General features: G+C 39.1%; 1 protein-coding gene across 1 annotated transcript in view; it reads right to left on the minus strand.

Moving 5' to 3' along the window:
* npr2 (natriuretic peptide receptor 2) overlaps positions 1-12,564 on the minus strand; it is a 160,866-nt gene that overhangs the window by 23,306 nt on the left and 124,996 nt on the right. The window contains exons 19-20 of the mRNA XM_072252432.1: positions 9,851-9,919; positions 691-865 (exon numbers count right to left, since the gene is read on the minus strand). Coding sequence (XP_072108533.1) covers positions 691-865; positions 9,851-9,919 — 244 coding nt within the window. The remainder of the gene's footprint in view (positions 1-690; positions 866-9,850; positions 9,920-12,564) is intronic.

Genomic DNA, 12,564 nt, shown 5'->3' on the forward strand with positions numbered 1-12,564 from the left:
ATAGCCGTCCCAATGACATTCATATTCTATCATCAAATAAAAATAGTTGAACTAATTAACAATTTATATATATAAAACTGAAAACACATCTCATGGGAATTTGTTTAGTTCTGTTTTTTTTGCTCCTCAAGTTTAGTCCAGTAGTTGATTCATAGCATTGAAGCTAATTTTACTTAATCTTTTTATCCCCTAGCCACTACCTTACACATCAAGTGAAATGGTCGAACTGTACATATCCAAATTCTTTTTTATTTAAAAATTCTGCACCATATCCTTTCTCAGTTTTTGTTCCTCAGTCCTGACTCGACGAAGCTTTCTTCATGACTCAAAGCCCTTAGTTAAATATCTACCACTGATTACCACAAAAATCTCACCAAGCCAATGACAGGAAACTTCCATTTTTATAATATTTCTTCCAAAGTCAGTGTGGAATGTTATAGGTACTGACCTTGGCGTGGTACCTTGCTAAAACGCAGTTTCATTGCATGAGACTTTTGATTGGAAAAAGGCAAAATAAATAAAAGTCCATTAGTATACACATTGTAACTATGACCCAAGGAGAAAGAGTAGAACCCCTGCAGAATCACAGCCAGTAAAGGGTGTTACCAAGCAATGCTCTGAATAGCAGAATCTCTAAAGAAAACCTATGTATTCCTAATGAAAACCACAACAGATATTAAGGTGATTTACCTGTGTGCATGCCTATTCTTAGCTTTAGCTGTTCTTTGGGCTTGTGTCGTATTTTAAACGATCTCACAGCATCCAGTAATGCTAAGGACATTCTAGCAATCTCTCGCGCATGGAGTTTCCCATTCCGTACTGGGAGCCCGGACACAACCATATAGGCATCTCCAATTGTTTCCACCTGAATGTGAAAACACAAGCACAGCATTAGTTGAAGCTAACATGAGAAAAATTCTGATTTTCTAACAGTATGGTGTAGTAAAGTGAAATATTATTGTTGCCATAGAACCTTTCACTCTGAAAATTCACTGAGATTCTTATTTCCTTATATAGGTTTGACAGCAGAACTCTCAAAGAATAAACCAAATTGATGCTTTTATCTCCTTACATTGTTTCAGCAAGTTCAAGGCCATCAGACTATACAGGTACACAGTAATATTTCTTTCAGTCAAAGCCTGTGAATACTACAAAAATCATTTAAAAGTTTCAGCTTCAAGGCACTGTGTCAAAACATTAGTTTCTCTACCTCTCACCTTATGCAATTTTAAACTAGTAACTGTCTGTCATTCTCCCCCAATCAAAATCTTTCCCTTTCCATTGTTTTTTTTAAAATTACATTTCTATTGTTTTTAAAAGTTTTGTAATTTTTAACAGCTTCTAAAAATGATGAGCAAAATCTTTCAGCTATTCTGTAAACCCATGTGTCCATTGTGGAGTGACTTCTCCACAACATTGCTTCCATTTATGGTATTTCTCCACTCCACTGTGTTCACTGAAAGCAAGCTTCAGAAAAAGTATTAATGGTTATGATTATCAACATTCATGTTTTATTAGAAAAATGTTGTACAGTTATATTATAATGAGATTGTTTAATTTAATGATGTAACAGAATGTTAAGACAATAAGACATAGAAGCAGGATTAGGCCATTTGGCCCATCAAGTCTGCTCTGCCATTTCATCATGGCCAATTCATTTTCCCTTTAAGCCCCAGTCTCCTGCTTTCTCCCCATATTCCTCAAGCACTGACCAATCAAGAATCTATCAACCTCTGCCTTAAATATACATAAAGACTTGGCCTCTGCAGCTGTCTGTGGCAATGAATTCCATAGCTTCACCACTCTCTGGCTAAAGAATTCCTCCTCATCTCAGTTCTAAAAGGACGCCCCTCTATTCGGAGGCTGTGTCCTCTCATTTTAGTCTCTCCCACCATAGGAAATATCCTCTCCATATCCACTCCATCAAAGCATTTCACCATTTTATAGGTTTCAATGAGGTCACCCCTCACTCTACTGAAATCTAGTGAATACAAGCCCAGAGCCATCAACGCTCTTCATATGACAGGCTGCTCAAACCTGGAATCATTTTTGTGAACCTTCTCCAGTTTCAGCAAATGCTTTCTAGGACAACGGGCACAAAACTGCTCACAGTACTCCAAGTGAGGCTTTGCTAGTGCTTTATAAAATCTCAACATTAAACCCTTGCTTTTATATTCTAGTCCTCTTGAAATAAATGCTAACATTGCATTTGCCTTCTTCATCACAGACATCCTGAAAAGTAACCTTCAAGGAATCCTGCACAAGCACTCCTAAGTCCCTTTGTGCCTCATTTTGTTTTTGTGTTGCTTCTCCATTTAGAAAATAAACAACCCCTTCATTTCTCCTACCGAAGTGCATGACCAGACACTTCCCGACACTGTACTCCATCTGCCACTTCTTTGTCCATTCTCCTAATCTATCTTGGTCCTTCTGTAGCCTCTCTATTTCCTCAAAACTACCTGCCCTTCCAGCTATCTTCATATCACCTGCAAACTTTGCAGCAAAGCCATCAATTCCATCATCCAAATCATTAACTTTTCACATAAAAATAATCGGTCCCAACACAGACCCTTTTGGAACACCACTAGTCACTGGCAGCCAACCAGAGAAGGGTCCCTTTATTTACACAATTTGCTTCCTGCCAGTCAGCCACTGCTTTATCCATGCTCGAATCTTCCCTGTAATACCATGGGCTCGTAGCTTGTTAAGCAGCCTCATATGTGGCTCTTTGTCAAAGACCAAACACATAACATCTCCTTTGAAGAAATAACAAGCAGAATAGACAAAGAATTCCTAGTACCCTGAAATCACATCCTTAACAATCGACTCCAGCATCTCCCCAACCACTGAGGACAGACTAACTGACCCATAATTTCCTTTCTTCTGCCTCTCTCCCTTCTTGAAGAGTGGAGTGACATTTGCAACATTTCCAGTCTCCTGGAACCATTCCAGAATCTAGTGATTCTTGACAGACCATTACTAATGGCTCCACCCTTCAGCCACCTCTTGACTTAGCTACATTCAGACCTTTCAGTTGCCCAAAAACCTTCTCCCTAGTAATGGTAACTTCACACACTTTATGATCCCAGACACCTGGAACTTACACCATACTGCTGGAGTCTTCCACAATGAAGACTGATGCAAAATACTTCTTCGGGGTGAAGGGGGAAAAGTTTAAAGTAAACATTAGGGGGGACTTCTTCACACAGAGTGTGGTGGGAGTGTGGAATGAGCTGCCAGACGAGGTGGTAAATGTGGGTTCTTTTTTAACATTTAAGAGTAAATTGGACAGATACATGGATGGGAGGTGTATGGAGGGATACGGTCCGTGTGCAGGTCAGTGGGACTAGGCAGAAAATGGTTTGGCACAGCCAAGAAGGGCCAAAAGGCCTGTTTCTGTGCTGTAGTTTTTCCTTGGTTTCGATGGTTTCAGTTCATCTGCTATTTTGTTGTTCTCCATTACTACCTCTATAACATTGTTTTCCAGTAGTTCGATATCCACTCTCACCTCTCTTTTACACTTTATGTATCTGAAGAAACTTTTGGTATCCTCTTTAATATCCACCGTACTTTCCTATTCCTTCTTTACCTTCTTAATAACTTTTTCAGTTGCTGTCTGTTGGTATTTGAAAGCCCTCAAACATCGAAATAGGTGGTGAAATGCTGCCGTCAAAGGAAGGCCCCTGCACTCGAGCGATCTCCCTCTCTCTCAACAGTGAGTGAGAGTCTGTTGGTCCTCGAGCCGGGGAACTCAGACAAGTGACACGGCAGGTCGTAGCGACAGACCAGTGAGCTATTTGTCTCCCCTCTCATTATTGCAGGGCCAATCTCCCTCTCCCTCTCCCTCTCTCTCCCCCCCACTCCCTCCCTCTCCCGCTCCCCCTCTCTTCCCGAAGAGGAAGAATTTCAAGTTGTATACTGTATACATTCTCTGATATTAAATTGAACCAGTGAACCATTGAATACTTTGCATACTAGGTAATTCCTTGTCGCTGTGCTTGGGTAGTGATTTCAGCAGACAGTTTAAGCAAGCACAGGAATAGTTTTTAATAGAAAATCTTATTTTCATCAGCACTCTCCTATCACCCAGCAAAGGATATAGGAGAGTGAATAGTAATGAAGATCACGTTTGAAGGTTTCTTTCTTTATCGTTGGATTCAAATAAAATAAACTGGTTTCCTCTGTTGTTGTGAGAATCAATAAATCTTGCACAAGCTGGTGAATGAAAGAGAATGTATAATCGGTCCACATCCATAGTGGGCGAGAAGCTGACTGCGTAACATTGGCTTTGCTGTGGTGTAACTCAGTTCCATATTTTTGAAATTAATTCTGGACAAAATTGGTTTAGGTTCAGCACAATTTAAGATTCAAGATTGTTCACTATCAAATTTCAGCACACAATTGTAATGGGGGGTAAAATGATTGTTCCTTTAGATCCAATGCAGCAGAAAAAACCACAATACGCATCAAGAACACAATAAAAATCCAAAAAAATACAATAAATATAAGTATAAAAGCAATTCTATAAAATATAATGTACATTACAACTTAAGTACTGTACATAGTACATAAAACAGATGTTCATTATTAACAGAAAACAAGTCTTTGTGCCTTAGTATGCTTAATTAAAGACCAAAGGACTAGAGAACTATATCAGCCGCTGCAGTGAAAATTGTACAAATTTAAGTGTATTTTACCGTCTGCAATAGTGGCAATTTGTAGCTTCAGGCGCGAAATTGTTCCAAACTAGACACTTTGAAAACTAATCCCAAAATAATTACTTGATACAATAAAGGGTTTATAAATCATCTGAAATTTACTTCCGGAATACCTGACATGATATCATTACCCAAAATCAATCATAGTGCTTATAGCACAGGGAATAATAACACAAGAGTACATGACCAACAGTCTTCTACTGGCACAAAGCTCAGCAATGATAGATGATTGTTAAATTTACAATAATTAGCAAATGAACTAGAAAGATGTGATAGGGATTATGAAGCAAGTTATTATAATCTAGAATGTTTTTCAGTGGGCAGCATAAACAGATGAAACAGTAACTTTTATAGGGGAATTGGATACATACCTAAAGAAGGTAGGGCTATCAGGGCCCTTAGGGTTATTAACAAAGAGTAGTGCTGGGACTAATTGGATAATCCTTCAAAGAATTGGCAAGGGGACAATGGGTTGATTATACTGCTGTACAGTATGATTCTGCTTAGCCAAATGACCACATGGCAACACAAATGAAATTTAACGCATATGTTTTTACGATTATGGAGCAAGTATATTCATGCTTGGCTAAATATCGCCATGGTAATTGTGGTGGCAATCGATTTACTCAATTCTCTTTCACAATGTCTTAAAATACATGCTACTTTTTGGCATTTAGTGACTTAATATTGTACTGGTTTCAACCAAGATTATAGTAGAGGCTCAGGTACAAGTTATATGGGATATTGCCAGAATACAAATATTTTGAACAGCAGGCTTATATCAACAATATTAAACCATATGAAACAAATTACAACGTGAGCAAAAATAAACTTTCAAGCATTAACTGGCATCTTATGTTTACTGCTGCACAAAGGAAACAAACGTAATAAGCAAAGTTCTTCCATTATGTTTGTTTGCATAAATAGCCTGGATAATGTAGTCAGTGGAGAAGAAGTAGCGTGGACAGTTGGCTTTCAACAATATTTTCTATAAGCATCTAATGATATCTGTGGCGTGCATTGTGTTTTGGTGGTATAGTGGCATCAGCACTGGACTTCGAGGCAGATGGTCCTGAGTTCGAATCTGGCCCGGTCCCAGCTTGGGCAGCTGCAGTATCTGCAATCTACTTCCACACCTTGCAATGACAACCTTATGAACAACTACACTTTCATGAGTTGACGACAATATATTGAAAATATATTCCAAAACAAAGAGAATATCTGCAGATACTGGAAATCCAAGCAGCAACTACCCAATGCTGGAACAACTCAGCAGGCCAGACAGCATCTACAGAAAAGAGTACCGTTGAAATTTCGAGCTGAGGACTCCTGATAAAGGGTCTTGGCCCAAAACATTGTCTGTACTCTTGTAAATATATTGGTTGATTAAATATTTTAATTTAAATAATTCATATGTGTTACATGTAAAAGTATGTGAATGCCATATGTGTACACCTCACTAAAAGTAAGAAAATAAAATTAAGATACAGATCTCCTGGGTCCATGTTTTCCCTTCAATCAGTTTTATACCTTGGAGTGGTGACTAGGACGTTTTAAACAAATCCAAGATGACTAACTTCCTGTTAAAGCGCAGAGAGACGTTTGTTTAAAAAAAAAGCAAGAAAATGGATGAATTCACAGGCTCATAAACTGCGTACCAGGTGATAACTATCCTAAGTTTTTAAAAAAAGAGCAGAAATGGTTGGTGTCATTGGAAAGATAGATGCATTCGACTGCACACAAATAACTAGCTGATATATACAGAGTGAATGGAGCAGTATTTTAAAGCAAATGAAATAGCCAATGAAAAGTGAGTGCCAATTTTGTTGAACATCATTAGTGGAACTGTAAACAATTTGCTTCAAAGTTTAATTGCTCCAACCAAGCCAGCCAAAGTGAGTTTTGCTGGTATCGTGAAAGTAATGTGAGAACATTTAGAACCAAAACCATTGTTAATTGTAGAACATGTCAGCATACATGGCTGAATGGAAGAGATTCTCTGAACATTGTGAGCTCAGTAATGAGCTTAATAATACATGTAGAGATAGTTTAGTTTGTGGAATTGCACAAGAAAGTGTTCAAAAAAACAACTCCTAACTGAAGCACAACTCCCATTAAAAAGAGCAGTTGAAATTGCTGTATCAATGGAAACTGCAGCTAGAGACTCAACTGAGTTGCAGACAGGAGTGAAAATGAGCTTGAACAAAATTGCAGTTTCTAAACAGAAACCTGACTGGCCAAACAGGTTGTATTACTGTTGTGGCAGTGGCTCACATCCATCAGACCAATGCATGTTTAAGGGTAAAACTTGCAGAAAATCCAACAAAGTAGGAAACATACAAAGAGCATGCTGTGCAGACAAAAATAAATGGACTGCACAGGGAAGGAAAAAAGATAAAAAGTCAGGTTGCAGTTTCAAAAAGAGCACTAATCCACATGCTGTTGATGAAGAATCTCATAGTGATGAGAATGACATAGGACTGCGTAGCCTTGAAATTTACAATGTGAAAACTCACAATAGATAAACAACATAGCTTACATGAGAAGTGAACAGCAAATTAATTAAAATGGAATTGGATACTAGCTTGGATGTTTCAGTCCTTCCATAAAATGGGTTTGAACGACATTTCAAAGATACAGAACTGAAGCTTTCAGATATCCAACTAAGAACTACACTGGAGAAAAGATAACACCCGTGGGAAAGACATTCATAACAGTGAAATACAACAATCAACAAGGTACATTGGACGTGTGTTTAGTAAAAACAGGAGGGCCAGCATTGTGGAGCTATAATTAGTAGAGAAATCTACAACTTGATTAGAGATCTAGGCACAGTTTACATTACACATTCCCTGCAATGAAGCCATTTGAAAGCAAGTTCAGAACGTTACTAGATGATGCCACAGCAGTTTTCAAGGATGGCTTTGGAAAACTCAAGCATATCAAGGGTAACACAGTTTTAAATGAAAATGCCACACCGAAGATTTACAAAGCTCGTTCGTTTCCTTATACCATTTGTGATAAAGTAGCCAGTGAGGAAGATTGCATGAAGACTGAAGGAATTCTTTCCAATGTTGAGTGGATCCCATGGGCAACAGTGGTGTCCCAGTAGCTAAGAGGAATGGGTCTGTCAGGATCTGGGGTGATTTTAAGGTCACCCTCAACCCAGTACTGAAAGTAGAACAATACAGTCTGCCTAAGATAGAGGATATCTTTGCAAACCTTTTTGAAGGAAAACACTTCAGCGGAGTGGACTTAGATGAGGCCTACCTACAGATGAAGATGGAAGAAGAGTCCAAACTATTTTTCACTATAAATACTCACATCGGGTTTACTCTTGGAGTAGTATCTGCACGTGTACTCTTGCAGAAAGCCATGCACCATGTCCTGCAAGGCTGTCCAGGCACTCAGTGTTACCTGGATGACATCACTGTTATGGGTAAGGATGACAAGGAACATCTCCAAAATCTCAAAACAATCTTAAAAAGACTAGAAGATTATGGGCTCAGAGCACAATGCAACAAGTGTGAATTCTTTAAACCAAGAATGACCTTACTGTGGTCACACTATTGACGCACAAAAATTACACAAGTCTGCTAAGAAAATTCAAGCAGAGGTGGATGCCTCAAGGTCAAAGAAAATGTCACAGCCGCCATCCTTTTTAGGATTTGTCAATTAACAGGTTCCTGCCAAACCTAGCTACTGTGCTCCTCTCCTTGAACTCATTAACACAGATCGGGAAGAAATGGCAATGGACAAAGCTGTGTGAGGTCTCCTTCCAAAAGGCAAAGGAAGTGGTGATATCACACATCATGATACACATCATCCAGTGAAGCTTGCCTATGACGCCTTGCCTTATGATGTAGGTGCAGTCATGTCACATGTTATGAGCGATAGAAGGGAACATTTCAAGCCTTTTCATCATGTTCTCTTACTGCTCCAGAGTAAAGTTATGTGCAGAGAGGCCTTGAGTCTGGTTTGGGGTGTAACATGTTTCAACCAGAACATGTATCCCTCATTACTGATCATCAGCCTCTAGTGTCCATTTTCAATCTGCAGAAGGGTGCCTCACTAACAGCAGCAGCACAAACAAATAGATGGGCTCCGTTTCTTGGAGGACACAATTACGAGATTAAATTCAAAAGGATGACTAAATCATGGAAATGCTGATATATTGTTCCATTTACCCTTGAAAAATGAAATAGCTGAAAAATTCACAAAATAAGATACTCTTCTTGGCGTATTCTTCCCATTGCAAATTGCAAGTCTCCCTATTATGGCAGAGATGATCCAAATGGAAACCAGGAAAGACCCCACACTGTCTCAGGTCTACATAGCAATGCAAAATGGCTGGAATACGCAGCAGAAATTCCAGCTGCCCCGTTTTTACCCATGCGGTGATGAACTAGCTCTTGACTGAGGTTGCCTTATTGGGGATGGAGAATGGTTGTTCCATGGAAACTGGAAGCTGAAGTGCAGGAGGAGCTACATGCTGGTGATCTAGGCATGGTAATGAATGCATTGGCTTGAAGCTTTGTCTGGTGGCCTGGGATAGATCAGCAGATCGAGCAGTTTGCTATGCATGATTCGGGATGCCAACACATCCAGATGAAAGGCATCCAGAGCTGTCAGAACCACTTCCTGCAGTCTCAGAGTCAACTCCTCCAACCACCATGGAGGAGGCCCGAGAACCTGAGATTGTTTCACAGCCACAAGTCTTCCCTGCCAAGCACGAGTGACCCACCTTGTCAGAAAAGATGTCATCGAGTAAGATTAAGAAACCCTTCAGAGTGATAAAATCTTTAGGTTTGAATCAGGTAGGGGAGAAGAAGAGGTGGGGTCGAGAAATTGAAGCTGGTTGATAATAGATGGGGACAAACAAAATAGAAAAGGCAGATGGAGACAGGTGTGGAGAAGGGAGGACCAGGGTGGAGACATTTAAGAGAGTGATAAGCAGGAGACAACAGTTCTGGAATCCAATAACTGAGAAAGTGATAATGGAAGGTGAAACTTCAGGATTTCATTGTTAGATTATGGTTGTCAAGAAAGCAGGAAACTTGTTGCCTTTTCATTGCTATTATAAAGTCCTGCCAAGAATATTCTAAACATTTCTGATGATATAATTTACATACCTTATAGACATCAAAGTTGTCAATAATAGCATCAAAACAGGTATAAAGGTCATTCAGTAAGGTCACAACCTGAAAGATAATTTTTGAACAATTCAGCAACAATTTAAAGGAATGACAAGTAATGCTGAAAATAAAAGAAACTAAAATTCAAAGTTCAAATAAATTTATTATCAAAGTACATATATGGCATCATATAAACCCTGAGATTCATTTTCTTGTGGGCAGATAAAATAAACCATAATAGAATAATCACCATAATAGAGTCAGTGAAAGCCTGCACCAACTTGGGCATACAACTAGTATGCAAAAGACAACCCACTGTGCAAATACAAAAAGAAGGAAATAATCATAATAAATAAATATTCGATGTATATTGAGAACATGAGATGAAAAATCCTTGAAAATGAATCTATAGGTTGTGGGAACATTTCAATGATGGAGCAAGTGAAGTTGAGTGAATTTATCCTCTTTGGTGTGAGAGCCTGATGCTTGAGAGGTAATAACTGTTTCCTGAACCTAGTAGTGTAAGTCCTGCATCTCCTGATGGCAACAGTAAAAAGAGAGCATGCCCTGGTTATTCATTGTACACTCCTTTTGAAATTTAGTTGTACTGAACTGTATGGAACCAAATCTGTGGCTGTTACCAAAAGGACTATAGAATCCAACACAGATGAATTCTAAAATAATCTTATGTACTAGTAAATTTTTTAAAAATCCCATAAAAGAGTACTCACTCCCACTGCCTATTTTCAGTTCGGTTTGTAACTTATTTATACTGTCGTTCAAATATTTATCCACAGAAACCCTGGGTAATGCTCCTGCCATAATTCTTCTCAAATGGCTATTTTTAAAGTTAATTTCCAGGCACTAGTCCATGGGGATAATATTTAAAGATTTAATTTGCGACCAGCTTCCAGCTCTATAGGATCCATGCTAAAAATTGTAAAGCATTCTGTGGTGGCCAGTACTATCATGTTTGCTGTTGTGTGCTGGGGCAGCAGGCTGAAGGTAGCAGACACCAACAGAATCAACAAACTCATTCGTAAGGCCAGTGATGTTGTGGGAATGGTACTGGACTCTCTGACAGTGGTGTCTGAAAAGAGGATGCTGTCCAAGTTGCATGCCATCTTGGACAATGTCTCCCATCCACTACATAATGTACTGGTTGGGCACAGGAGTACATTCAGCCAGAGACTCATTCCACCGAGATACAACACTGAGCGTCATAGGAAGTCATTCCTGCCTGTGGCCATCAAACTTTACAACTCCTCCCTTGGAGGGTCAGACACCCTGAGCCAATAGGCTGGTCCTGGACTTATATCCTGGCATGATTTACGTATTACTGTTTAACTATTTATGGTGTTATTACATTTATTATTTATGGTGCAACTGTAATGAAAACCAATTTCCCCCGGGATCAATAAAATATGACTATGACTATGAACAGAAAATACAAAAGCAAGGACAGCAGAACATCAATGTACTTGAGGAAAGAGGGAGGTCTACCAATGTTGTCATGTTCACCAAGTATGGGCCGAGCTATTGATGCCTCATCTCATTGACTAAGTAAGATTTCCATGGTTAGATAATGAGGTTTAGGATCATATGACATCTGTAGGGATTTTGAGAAAAATTGCAGATAAGGTAATCATTTAAAAGAAGAAAATTCCCTCAATGCAGCACTTTTGCATTGAACCTATGGAAAAAGGCATTACTGACAAGGTCAGCATTTAACGCTATTGTGGTTATGGCCAATCTTATGGCCAATACAATCTCTGCATTGAAGCTAGTCTCACAATACTATTGAGTAGAAGATTCTAGTGTTTTGGTTCAGTGGTGAGAATCAGCAACATATTTCCTTTCCCTTGTTATAATGGTAAGCTCGGGTGGGAAGAGATTTGAAGAGATTTGGCATGTCAATAAATACACTCAAAAACTTCTATAGTTGTATGGTGGAGAGCATTCTGACAGGCTGCATCATTGTCTGGTATGGAGGGGCTACTGCACAGGAGCAAAAGAAGCTGCAGAAGGTTGTAAATCTAGTCAGCTCCATCTTGGGCACTAGCCTGCAAAGTACCCATGACATCTTTAGAGAGCAGTGTCTCAGAAAGGCAGCATCCGTTATCAACTCAGTGATTCAGCAACAGCTTCTTCCCCTCTGCCATCTAATTCCTAAATGGACATTGAATCTTTGGACACTACCTCACTTTTTTTTTAAATATACAGTATTTCTGTTTTTGCACATTTTTAAAAACTATTCAATATATGTAATTGATTTACTTGTTTATTGATTATTATTTTATTTTTTCTCTGCTAGATTATGTATTGCATTGAACTGCTGCTGCGAAGTTAACAAATTTCATGTCGCATGCCGGTGATAATAAACCTGATTCTGATTCTGAAACTTCCAGGTGGAACTTTCCTGTGCCTGCTGGACTTATTCCTCTAAGTTGTCATATTTGGAGGTACTGAAGATTGGTCATTCATTGCAGTATGGTTCAGATGGTCAGTAGCATTGTATGTTTGAGCAACTGGACACTATGTTTCCAAGGAGTCTTGAGGAAGGGTCTCTGCCTGAAAGGTAAACTCTACTGCTTTCCATAGGTGCTTCCCAGACTGATGGGTTCCTCCAGCACTGTGTGGGAATGTTGCTTGGATTTCCAGCATCTGCAGATTTTCCCTTGTTTATGTTGCTAATGAGGTTGATTCATCCT

Source organism: Mobula birostris, chromosome 3 (genome assembly GCF_030028105.1).
Source record: "Mobula birostris isolate sMobBir1 chromosome 3, sMobBir1.hap1, whole genome shotgun sequence".
Lineage (NCBI taxonomy): Eukaryota > Metazoa > Chordata > Chondrichthyes > Myliobatiformes > Myliobatidae > Mobula > Mobula birostris.